Source organism: Ictidomys tridecemlineatus, chromosome 6, assembly GCF_052094955.1.
Source record: "Ictidomys tridecemlineatus isolate mIctTri1 chromosome 6, mIctTri1.hap1, whole genome shotgun sequence".
In the NCBI taxonomy this organism is placed as follows: Eukaryota; Metazoa; Chordata; class Mammalia; order Rodentia; family Sciuridae; genus Ictidomys; species Ictidomys tridecemlineatus.
The window spans coordinates 24,351,547-24,363,938 of record NC_135482.1 but is presented as its reverse complement, the minus strand read 5'-3'; the positions used below and the strand labels follow the sequence as shown (position 1 = coordinate 24,363,938).

The following is a 12,392-nucleotide window of genomic DNA, read 5'->3' as shown; positions in this document are numbered from 1 at the left end:
CGTTATATCAAAATGTTAAATTATATCTTTGCTACACTTCCGGCATCTAATACTAGGAGAAGTAAGAGTGTCTGAATATGATGGAAACCAAGAGTTTTCATAAGGTAATACCTCCAAAAGTACCAACTGACTGCCAACACTTCTTTCTCTAATGAACTAAGAAATAATTTAGTAAAGACTTATATATATTAGTAGACAAGTTAAATTTTATTACTCTGGCCAGAGCTGTCTTAAGATATGCAAGTATGGTATTCTGCTCGAATAAGAATTATGATCTTAAGATTTCAAATTCCAGGGTAAGGAATTTATAAACTCAAAAGAAATTTTTCTTTCTGGTTTGAGACGATTTTAGCCTTGAGAAAGTTGAATAAATTTGGGGAGACTTTGCACATTTGCACTGTGGCATTATAAGAGTTATGTCATTTCAAATAGGTGTTAAGACTCCCCAAGAATAAATATCCCTTTGTAAATGTGGCAGCACAGCTATTGCTTATGAATCAATAGCTTTATTCTTTACAGAAAGAACACATACTCTTGGGATTCCACAAATGCGTCAGCATTAGACTGGTGAGCACACATTTATGCTCTAAAACTCAAAGGCTTGTCAACTGCACTTTTAAAAACTATGCCATACTCTACCGGGAAGCAATTAAAACCTTACCTCCAGAGACCTAACTGTAGCCTGCATCTCAGCCAACTGTCGCACCTGTATTCTTTGGACATTTTCTATCTGAGCACCAGAATTCTCTTTTTCAGCCCTTAATTCTGCTACTTCAGCCTCTAAACCTTTTAATTTCTGAGACAAATGGACTTTTTCTCGTACAAGTTGCTCCATTCGTTTGGTGTCTCTTGTAAGATCAACGCTAAACAGCTGGTTATGTAGTTCTTCTTTATCTTTCTCCAGTCTTGCAATCTAATAATAATTTGAAAGAAAGCATACAAGCTTAAATTATTGAATTTTTAGTCATGAACATGCTTTATAAGGCAGTAAATTAAAATTAAAAACTGCACAATGTGAAACTCAGGTGGAGAAATGAAGTTAAAAGAAAAAAAACCTAAAATGTCACGTTCTTCATTCTGTACTCAGCATGACTCAAATTTAAGGGCAAGGACTTTGTCCTATTTTTCCTCTTTCCTCCCAGGATGCTAGTACAGGGCTTAATCAGTTGCTGACTAAAATTCAAAATTATAAATAATACCACTTTATAATTATTGAAAACATGTCAAGTGTTTTAAAAGTCACATGATAGGGGTTTGTGCACTGACTATTCCTAAGGTTCAAGACAGTAATTCTTAGGTTATGTTAATATTAGTACAATTAATTCACACAAAAGCTGCTTTCTGTATAAATAAATACAAATGTGATCAATGAATGTTTTAAAATAATAGTTGAGAGTTTATTTAAATCCTAGTTGTAATGATGGCTTACTTCTTAATTCTGTTACTCCAGGATATGAATTAAAGTCACATAAGAACTTGTAGAGCAGACATAATAGTGATCTTGTCACTCAACAATTGCTAGACCCCTTGGGTCTACAAGTCAGTGGATTTTAAGTGGCTTCCTAATGTCTGACATTTTAGAGCCTCCTCATCTCTGGAGATCAAGGACCAAGTGATCAGGATAGAACACATTCTTTCCATTTCGTGATCTCTCCAACTATCTACATCTCAATCACCATCAAATCTCTGTTGTTAACCATCAGGGGTTTTGTTTGTTTTTGCAGCACTGAGGATCTAACCTAGATCCTATACATGGTAGGCAAGTACTCTACTACTGAGCTACAACCCCAGCCCTATCAACTACTCTTTTTAGTTTCTTTTCATATACTGGGTTGCCTTATATGATTCAACATGAGCAGAGAACTCAGCTGTTTAAAAAAAAAAAAATGTAATCTGCTGCTCTAAACAAGTCTAGAGGACCAGGGATTTAGCTCAGTTGACAAAGTGCTTGCCTTGCATGCACAAGGCCATGGGTTCAATCCTCAGCACCACCAAAACAAAACAAAACAAGACCAGAGGCTATTTGTAGCCAGGATGAACTGTGAAGGCTCACTCTAAGCCAAAAGGACCCTAAAGGAATACTCTAGGATCTAGGCAAAAATGGTCCGAGACAACTAATTGGTTGCTTACAGAGTTATCAATGTGTCTAAGAAGTAAGAGATCTCCATCCCAAGGACTGGATCTTCATCTGCAAAATGACAACTCTTAAGACAACTACAGACAACTCTTAAGATCCTTTTTAGTTTTACCTTATAGTGACTGCAAGTTTGATTTGGGACATGCTGAATTAAAAGATGTTGAGGGAAAATAAAGGTAGAGCTATATGCAGTAGCAGATGTTTTATTTGGTTTTCCCAGAAAATAAAATTTTACCTAGTATCTGTAGCATTCAGAGCTAACCCCTCAAAAACCAACTCATTAGTGTTTCTCTCTTATTTTTCTTCCCATGCTTTAAATTCAAAATTATAAATAATACCACTTTATAATTATTGAAAACATGTCAACATGTAACCATTACCCTCAGGGTTTGGTCCTTGACTACTTTTTTCCTCCACTTTTTTCTTCAGATAGCTGTGTGACTATGCAAGTCATATTTTTATTCTGTTCTCAGTTTAAATGAAGGGCTTGGGCTGGATGATCTTTAAAATGCTATTTAGCTTTTGCATGGGGTAACTCAAACACAAGGGGTTTTTTGTTTTGTTTGGCTATGCTGGAGGATGAACCCAGGGCCTTATGCACATCGGTGAATGCTCTCTATCTTTGAGCTACAAACCCAGCTCTAAATACAATATATGCTATTATTAAAGGTATGTAAGCTCATTTAGATTAGGAATTAATATATAACCCAGATTCAGGCAAGGGTGCCCCTTAACTGAGTACTTACTATAGATCAAGCACAAAATTAAGCACTCTACAATAAAAACAACAGTAACACTAATTTTTCTTGTAGCCCTTATTTTAGAAATAGGATCACAAAGTTAAAGTTCTCAACCAGCACACATCCTATATTGTTTTCTCCACAAGTTTTGAGTGTCATAGCTGAAGTGACTGGTGCAGCAGTAAGACTAGATAACAGCTAGATAATGGTAGAGTTTGATTAGATTCCACATTTATAATTCCCAAAATGGAATTCACTATCAAATCACTCTTAACCAAAACTGGTGATCACTGCCTTCTAACTGCTGTATTTACTTATTCATTCACATGATAAATATTTACTGAGTCTTAGTATGTACCAGACACTGTTTTAGCTAATAAGGATACAACCTAGCAGAAAAGCAAACACAAAACCTCTGCACTGGCAGAACCTATTCTGTTAAATCACTGCCATGACACCAATCTGTGTCATCATCTTACTACAGATCTTGGACACATCCTCACTTCTTTCCTTTGCTTCCACTCTTAATCAGATTCATATGTCATTTTCCTTGATGTCATCTATTTGTTGTACTCTCAAATCTTTCTCTAAATTTCCAAAAGGCTTTCTCTGAATTTCTCTTCTATGATATTTATCTGCCTATGTTGCAGTTGCCTACATTCCTTTACTTGTAACAACTTGCTTGATAGATAAGAAATGTATCAACCAATTTTACTTTTCCAAAAGTTGTTTAAGTACAGGAAATGGATAGAAAGCGATCAGAGACTAAAAAGAGTGGTTAGTTTCCTTTTCATAGTTTGGTAGCATCACTCTACTGCCCTGAGGCATACAGAGAGAACAGTAGTGCATCTAATTGCCGCATCTTTGTTTTTATTACCCTTATGATGTAGCACAGAGAAATGGATAAACATACAGGCTCTGGAATCAAACTGCCTAGCATTCTTTATCTTTCAGTATTTAAAATATAATAAATGCATATTGATATACTTTCTTCTGGCTTTTACTATTTCCAAAATGAAAATGTTAACATTCTTATATTTGTTCTACACAAAATATCTTCTCACCTCTGTTACTCTTTTAATTCAACCTTTTCTATTCAGATAAACAATAGGTTCACATGTAAGGAAATACTGAAGGTATTAGTGATCCCGTGTACCCTTCACTTAGTTTCCTCCAGTGGTAACATCTGTCTTCTTCTGTTTTCTAGAAAACATTATGTAGAATTGGTTTTGGTTTTTCTTTCTTTTCTCTTTTTTAAATATTTATTTAGTTGTAGATGAAGATACAGAATGTTTATTTATTTTCACGTGGTGCTGAGGATCAAACCCATGCCTCACACATGCAAGGCAAGCACTTTACCACTGAGCTACAGCCCCATCCCCAGTTTTAGTTTTTCTTTAAACACTTAGCAGAATTATCCAACGAAATCATTCTTTCTGGGTCTGTTATTTTACTTTTGTAGTACTGGGGATTGAACCAGGGACTTGCCTATGCTAGGAAAGTGCTCTACCACTCAGCTATATTCCCAGCCCTCTGGGAATTTTTTAAATTATAAATTCAAAGGACTGGAGGTATACCTCATTAGAAAAGCCCACACTTAGCATGCATAAAGCCCTGGCTTAGATTTCCTAGCACCCAAAATAAATAAATAAATAAGCACACACACGCACATGAATTTAATTACCTTAAACCAGTTATAGGCCTTTTTCAAATTACTTCTTACTGCCTACCATTTTTCAAATTACTTCTTACTGCCTACCAATTCATCTACATTATCAAATTTATATCAGTAAAATTATTTGTAGGATTATCGTATTTCTTTTAATGTCTGCAAGATCGTAAACGATACTATGTTTCATTCTTGAGGGGGATAATTTGTATCTTGCCTTTTTCGGGGGGGCAGTCTTCCTAGAGGTTTTTCTATTTTATTAATCTTTCAAAGAACCAGCTTTTGATTCTTTTTTGTTTTCACTTTTATTGATTTCTGTTCTTATTTTTATTATTTCCTTCCTTCAGCTTGCTTTGATTTTATTTTTGATAAACTTCTTACAGATTCTTGAAGTGGGAGATCAGATTATTGACTTGTTATATCCCTTTTCCTAATTCAGTCATTTAGTGCTATTAATTTTCCTCTCATATTGCTTTGTCTTGTCCCCCAAATTTTTATGTTACACTTTCATTTTCAGTCAATATGGTTTTTGAAATGTAATGTCACAAAATGTTCTGCATTAAAATTTCCTTTTTCTTTCACAAATCATTTGAATATGTCACTTCATTTCTAAATGTTTAAAGACTTTCCTATTAGTTTTCCATTATTCATTTCTACTTTGCATTGTGGTCAGAAAACTCACTGTATAATTTCAAGTATTATAAGTTTGTTGAGGTTTATTTGATAGCTGATAATACTGTCTTACATTCAGTGGGCATTTTAAAAGAATACACTTGGATGCTCTTGTTGGGTGGAATGTTCTGTAAATGTTAATTTGATTCTGTTGGTTGATAATGTTAATTTTTTCTACATTCTCCCTTATTTCTAATTTCCTATAAATTGTTGTGATGGCTGTAAAGTTATCAATTATAATGTAGACTTGTCTTTTTTAGTTTTTAATTTTTGTTTCACATATTGTGCAACTGTTTGGTATATATTCTGACTTCTAGTTGGACAGACCTATTTGTCATTATATATAATTATACTGTGGAAATGAAGGAATCCATATAAAATTGGGTTCACTTTATTAGTTTGAGTGATGTGCAGAAATTTTACCTCCCTTTGCCCTCACTGGTTTACAATATATAATGACAAATATATTTTCTTTGTTCTGAAGTCTACTCTGATATTAACATACTAATTCCTGCCTCCTGTTAATTTTTAGTTACATCATATTTTTTTCTAGATCTACTTACAGACTATCTATATTGCTGTATTTGGAGCTTTCTGTAGACTACATAGAGTTGGGTCATTTTTTTAAGCTATTCTAAATTTGTGTTTTTAAGCCATTTACATTTATCACAACAAAATGTTGTCATATTTTCTATTTCTTCTCTACAGTTTCTGTTTTCTTTTCCCTATCTTCCTGGTTAAACATTTTTCAGGATACCATTTAATTTATCTGTTTTGAATGTATCTCCTTAATAGCTTCCTTAGAAGTTGCTCTAGGTTTTATATTACATATACATACATAACTTATTTTAGTTTACTTTACTTCTTTTACTTTGCTCTCTCAGTGAAACTTGTGTTAAATATTTCTTCCCCAGAGAACCACATTAGACTGTGTTGTAATTTTTAATTCAACCATTAAAACAAAATTTAGAAAACCCATGAGGCAGGCTAAAGTCTATTACCCATAGCTTTTTTACCATGTCTTTTCATCCTAATATTTTGAGGTTCCTTCTTTAATCATTTTCTTTCTGTTCAGACAACTTTTCTTAGACATTACGCTAGTTGAGGGAGAAAACCCAGGCTGCCCAAATGATCTCCAGAGACATCGTGACAGAGAGTGGGAGCCCTTGTTATAAACCAGGTGAGAATCCCTTTTGATAATAGGATAATGCTGACCTCAACAGAATGAATTAGAAGATATTCCTTCTGGCACTATTTTCTAGAAGACATTATAGAGAACTGGCATAAATTCTATCTTAAATGTCTGGCACAATTCACCAGGGAACCTAATTACTAGTTGCCCAGTGATTTTTGTGTTTGTTTCTGTCAGTGCTGGGCTCTTTGTTTTCCTTGATAGACTTTTCGATCTTTGTTTGGGGATATAGTTAAGCTACTTAGAAACTTTTAATTTTTCTGGTGGGACTGGGAATTGAACCTGGGGCCTCAAACATACTAGGCAAATGCTGTACTTCTGAACTACATCCCATCCTTTTTATTTTGAGACAGAGTCTCATTAATTTGACCAGGCTGGCCTAGAACTTGCTATCTTCCTGCCTGGACCTCCCAAGTAGCTGGAATTATAGATACGTACCACCATGCCCAACAAGATACTTAGAAACATTTTGATTCTTTCAAATCTTGCATGTATACCTAGTAGGCAGAAGCAGAATAGCCTTATGTCTACAGCTTACACAATGTGCCATGCATTGGAGTGTCTTTACACTGGCTGATGGAAACATACATTTTACCCAGACCCATAAGAAATTGAGGGCTTGTTCTTTCTACACTGTTTTCAATTCTCTGGCCTCTGTAGTTTTCTCACACACATGCGCACTAATCAGTACTCAACTTAAGTCTCAAGAGTTACTATCTGCAGAATTTCAGATTTCTCCCAATACTCTCCCCTTCAAAATCTGTTTGCCTTGGCCTCTTGAATACTGAACTCCAACTCTTCAATTCAAAGACCATGGGACTCAATTTGGGTTTTTCCCTCAACACAATGGCCTGCAAAGTCCTTCTAGAACATAAGCCAGGTCAACTAAAGTTCACCTCATTTGTTTTCTTTCTCTTGGAGATCACTGCCCTGTGCTGCCTATTTTCCAATGTCTGAAAAACCATTGTTTCTTACATTGCTTTCCACTTTTAATTAGATACTTAAAGTAAATCCAGTCTACATTATGCCCCAGGACCACAAATAGAAATCCCCAGACTATCTAGATTTAAATACTGGTTCTGTCACCCTAGCTATTGTGACTCTGGACCAATTTCTTAGTGCTTCTGTATTCCCTCTTTATAAAAGTGGGAACAACAATTATCTAATTGACAGAATTCAATGGAGTATATTAATTAGTACGATGATTAATACTGTCAGGCACTAAAGAAAGTAATAGCATTAACTGAGTCAGGCATTATGGCAAACATTTTGCACATGAAATTTCAAGTTCTCAAATCTCAGTTTTTAAAATCACTACATTAACTTTTTATATTCCTTAAAAAACCAATAAAATGATGCATTATGTTGTTTCTCTTTTTCCTTTTATGTGCTATAATTGATTTTTTTCTAAATTAATGGTGGAGTTGTTTTTTTGTTGTTGATATTTTTTTTTTTCTTGGCAGTAACAGGAATTGAACACAGAGGGACTCCTCACTGGGCTACATCCTCAATTCATTCAAATTTTTATTTTTAGATAGACTTTTGCTCAACTGCTAAGCTAGCCTTCTTGATTTTGAGATCATCTTGCTGCAGCCTCCTGAATCACTGGGATTAGAGATGTGTGCCACCACATCCTTATATCTTTAAAAAAATTATTTTTTATTTATACTAAGAAGTCTTCATTTAAATTACATGTTCAAAGATATATATATATATAAAAATAAAGAAATAATTATATATATATATATATAATTATTTCTTTATTTTTATGTGGTGCTGAGGATCGAACCCAGGGCTAGCCGAGCGCTCCACTGCTGAGCCACAACCCAGCCCTCAAAGTTATATTTTAATTTCATTTGAGAAGTCAACATCTCCTTCCCTTCTACTCCAGTGTTTCTCCTAGTAAGAGAAACATAGTCATGGGGGAAAGCAGTTCTTAAAACTACATATGTGTAGCCATGCACAGTGGCACACACCTGTAATCCCAGCAATTTAAAAGGCGAGGCAGAAGGATCACACATTCAAGGCCAGCCTCAGCAACCTATCGAGGCCCTAAGCAACTTTGTAAGACCTGTCCTCAAAATAAAAAATAAAGAGGACCTGGGCCAGGGCTCAGCAGTAAAGAACCTTTGTTTAATCCCAAATCCCCCCCCCAAAAAAAAACCTACACGTGCCCCCAGAAACATTAAATATCCTTGTGTGATATTCAATGTCTTTAAAAGAATTCTATCCTGATTGAACAATAGAGAGTAAGGATAACAAAACAAATTCCTTACTCGGGCCATGAGACTTACTGTTAAGAATGGAAGTAGTAAAAGAAAGATGAATACAACAACTAGTAAAAAATAATTTTTTTTTTAAATCCAGGGAAAGAGAACCTGAAAATCAAGCAATCTGAATGCTAGAAGCAAGACGATGATGGGGAGGGCACACACTGTAATAAGAAATGCCCTCGAACTCTTAAGTATCTACTGTGTGCTAGATACTTATCTAAGTACTTTTTTCATTTTAATTTATCAAATCTTCACAACTCTATGAGATAGATACTGATACCATTTACAGATGAGAACATTGTTGCAAATGGAAGTCATCTGTTCCCACAGTCACAATAAATGAATATTTTAAACATTTGAAAATTTTACATGTAAAAAGTTTGGGCTTTGAAATATTCTAAACTTCATACTAGACCAAAAGTCTTTAATAAGTAAAATTTCACAAAGGCCTTCTAAAAGGCTGCCAAAATCAATCCCAAAGAATTCCCACTTTGGGGGCAATTTCAGTTTAATTTGGAAGACTTCTGTCAAGTTTGATGTGATTCAGAGTAATCTTAAGAAGTCAGAGAACTTGGAATATTTTAGACAAAGGAACCATCTGGTACTAAGGCAGGACTACCAATTAGAACTTCAGAACCTATGAGGAAAGAAATTATTTTGAGAGATTTTATAATGTCTACTGGTGTATGTGAGGATAAAGACCAGAACCAGAAGCACATTATCAATTCTGTGCAACCATGTTGTAAGAAGAAGAAAATAAAGCACTCCCATACTCAGGAACATATTTCTTTTTGCTAAAGGAATGTTGGCTTCTCACCTGACATTTTACGTACACAGAACTTCCTTTGTCAAGGAAGAACTCAATTTAAATAGCATGATAAAAGAATGTCAGCAACTTGTTGCTATATATTGTCACTTTGCTGGCTTTTCATATGATTTAATGCTCCTTGCCTCTCTGCCCTGAGTTTTTAATACTTCCCTCACTGAATTACTACTCTTGATCTTACACTCAGTCTACCAATACAATCACCTAGGCCAAAAAAAAAAAAAAAAAAAAAACCAAGGAAGCGAATTGAACAACAGCAGATGAGGTAGAGAGGGAAGATGGGAGGGGCGGGGAAGGGGGATAGTAGGGGATAGGAAAAGTAGCAGAATACAACAGTCACTAATATGGCATTATGTAAAAATGTGAATGTGTAACCAATGTGATTCTGCAATTTGTATTTGGGGTAAAAATGGGAGTTCATAACCCACTTGAATCAAATGTATGAAAGATGATATGTCATGAGCTTTGTAATGTTTTGAACAACCAATAAAAAAAAAACAATCACCTAGGCCAACTGTATTGCTTATTCTTCATTACTACTTTCAGAATACTATAAAATTAGAATCCTAATAACATAATAAAAACACAGTAGTTTTACTTTTGAATAACAAACATCGATGCAACTTTAGCATTTCAGTGTATGAAGTCTCAGACTTAATATGTTTTTACAGCCAAAAAATGCATCTTTTCATGTATTATTTCATATTTTTTTAACTTAGAATATCATAAGGGACAAGCCAATTCCTGGAGTCCCTCTCAAAAAAAAACTTAAAAACTTCTAAAGAATTCTGATAACAACCAACACACTAAAGACTATTCAGTTATTTTTATACAATAATACACATACAATACACAAGTATTGTATGAGCCCTTGATTTATACAAGAAAATCCATTAGAGGCAAACCTTAAGATGGGCTCAGTTCAGACCACCAAATCAAATCATCCCAATAAAGCAAGTCACATGAATATTCTGGTTTCCCAGAGGTTGCACAAGTTATGTTCCCACTACACTATGGTCTATAACATGTATACTAGAATTATGTCTTTTTAAAAAAACAACGTATATATCTTAATGGGAAAAAAAAACCTCATTGCTAAAAATGCTAATAATCATCTGAGCCTTCATTAAGTCATAATTGTTCTGCTGGTAGGGTCTTGCCTTGATGATAGGTGCTGACCAGTAAGGTGACAGTAACTAAATGTTGAGGGCTATGGCCATTTGTTAAAATAAGACAATAATGAAATTGGCCACACTTTACACATAGAAAAACTCCTTTCAAAACTGAAATCAATCCTCTCAAACCTTGCTGTTGCTTTCTTAAGTTTATATAATATTGTCAATTCTTGTCATTTCAATATTGTTCACAGGATCATAATCAGGAGCAGATTCCATTTCAAGAAATCACTTTCTTTGCTCATTCATCATAAGTAATTCCTCACTGATTAAAAATTCATCATGAGACTACAAAAAAAAAAAAAACTCAATCACACCTTCAGGCTCTACTTTTAATCCTAGTTCTCTTGCTGATTCCATCACATTTACAGTTGCTTCATTCACTTAAGTCATGAGCTTCTCAAGGTTTCCCAAACACTTGTTAATGGTATTCTGATGACCTCCCATGAATCACTGATGTTATTAATTTATTAATGCACTGAAATGGTGAATTCTTTCCCCAGAAGGTTTAAAATTTACTCTGCCCAGATCCACCAGAAAAATCACTCACTACTTACAGGAAATCTTTTTCTATATTTATGTGGTACCAGGGATTGAACCCAGGGGCACTAGATCCCAGTCTATCTTTTTTTTTTTTTTTTTTTGAGAAAGGATCTCAAGTTGCCAAAGATGGTCTCAAACTTGAGAACCTCTCACCTCAGCTTCCAGATTTGCTAGGATTATAGGCTTGCACCACCACATCTGGCTAGAATTTTATCTTTTAAATAATTTAAGACTTGAAAGCTGAAACTAAGTTACTTCTTGGTCCTTGAGCTCCAGAATGAATACTGTGTTAGCAGGGACGAAAAACAACATTAATTTTGTTGTATATATACAATTAGAGCTCTTGGGTAACAAAGTGCATTGTCAATGAGCAGTCATTTTTGGAAAGAAATCCTTTTTTCTGAGCAGTATGTCTCAACAGTGGGCTTAAAATATTCAGTTAATTGCCTAGTATGGTTGTACACACCTGTAATCACAAGAGGTTGAAGCAGGAGAAACAAATTTGAGGCTAGCCTCAACAACTTAGCAAGACACTCAGCAATTTAATGAGAGGTAGGGGGATGGGCTGGGGAATTAGCTCAGTGATAAAGCAGCCCGGGACTCAGTCCCCAGAATCAGAAAATCTAATTTTAAAAAATTTTCTAGATTTTGTTTCAAGTGAAAAATATGTGACTCTTTCTTTCACTTGAATACCAAGAGGACACTGTGAGGTTAATAATTAGTCTAATTTTATAATTGTTATGTCTCAAGGTACAGGAAAACCCAAGGAGAGAGAGAGATACAGGGGAACAGCCAGTCTGTGGCACAGTCAGAATACACATTTGTGGGTCAAGTTCACGGCATTCCAAAACAATTACCCACAGTACAGCAAAGATCACTTGTCCCAGATTACCATAACAGATAATAATAAAGTTGGAAATACTGTGAGAATTACCAAAATCTGACACAAAATAATGAAGTGAGGACATGCTTTTGGAAAAATGATGCCTACAGATTTGTTCAATATAAAGCTGCCAAAATCCTTCAATCAATGAAAAAAGTTATAATTGTGAAATGTAATAAAGCAAAGTGTAATAAAACAAGGTATGTTCACACTTTATTACATGAATTTGTATATATAACACTAGTTTAAATTGTAAAATGGGAAGGTGACAAGAGTAGATTC

The 12,392-nt window shown here is 34.6% G+C and overlaps 1 protein-coding gene across 7 annotated transcripts in view; it reads right to left on the bottom strand.

The window, feature by feature from the left end:
• Cep83 (centrosomal protein 83) overlaps positions 1–12,392 on the bottom strand; it is a 118,256-nt gene that overhangs the window by 49,633 nt on the left and 56,231 nt on the right. For 6 of the 7 annotated variants that reach the window (XM_078053004.1, XM_078053001.1, XM_078053005.1 and 3 more), the window contains one exon: positions 662–913. The exons of the other annotated variant lie outside the window; for it this stretch is intronic. In XM_078053004.1, the coding sequence (XP_077909130.1) occupies positions 662–913 (252 nt within the window). The remainder of the gene's footprint in view (positions 1–661; positions 914–12,392) is intronic. 7 annotated transcript variants of the gene reach the window in all.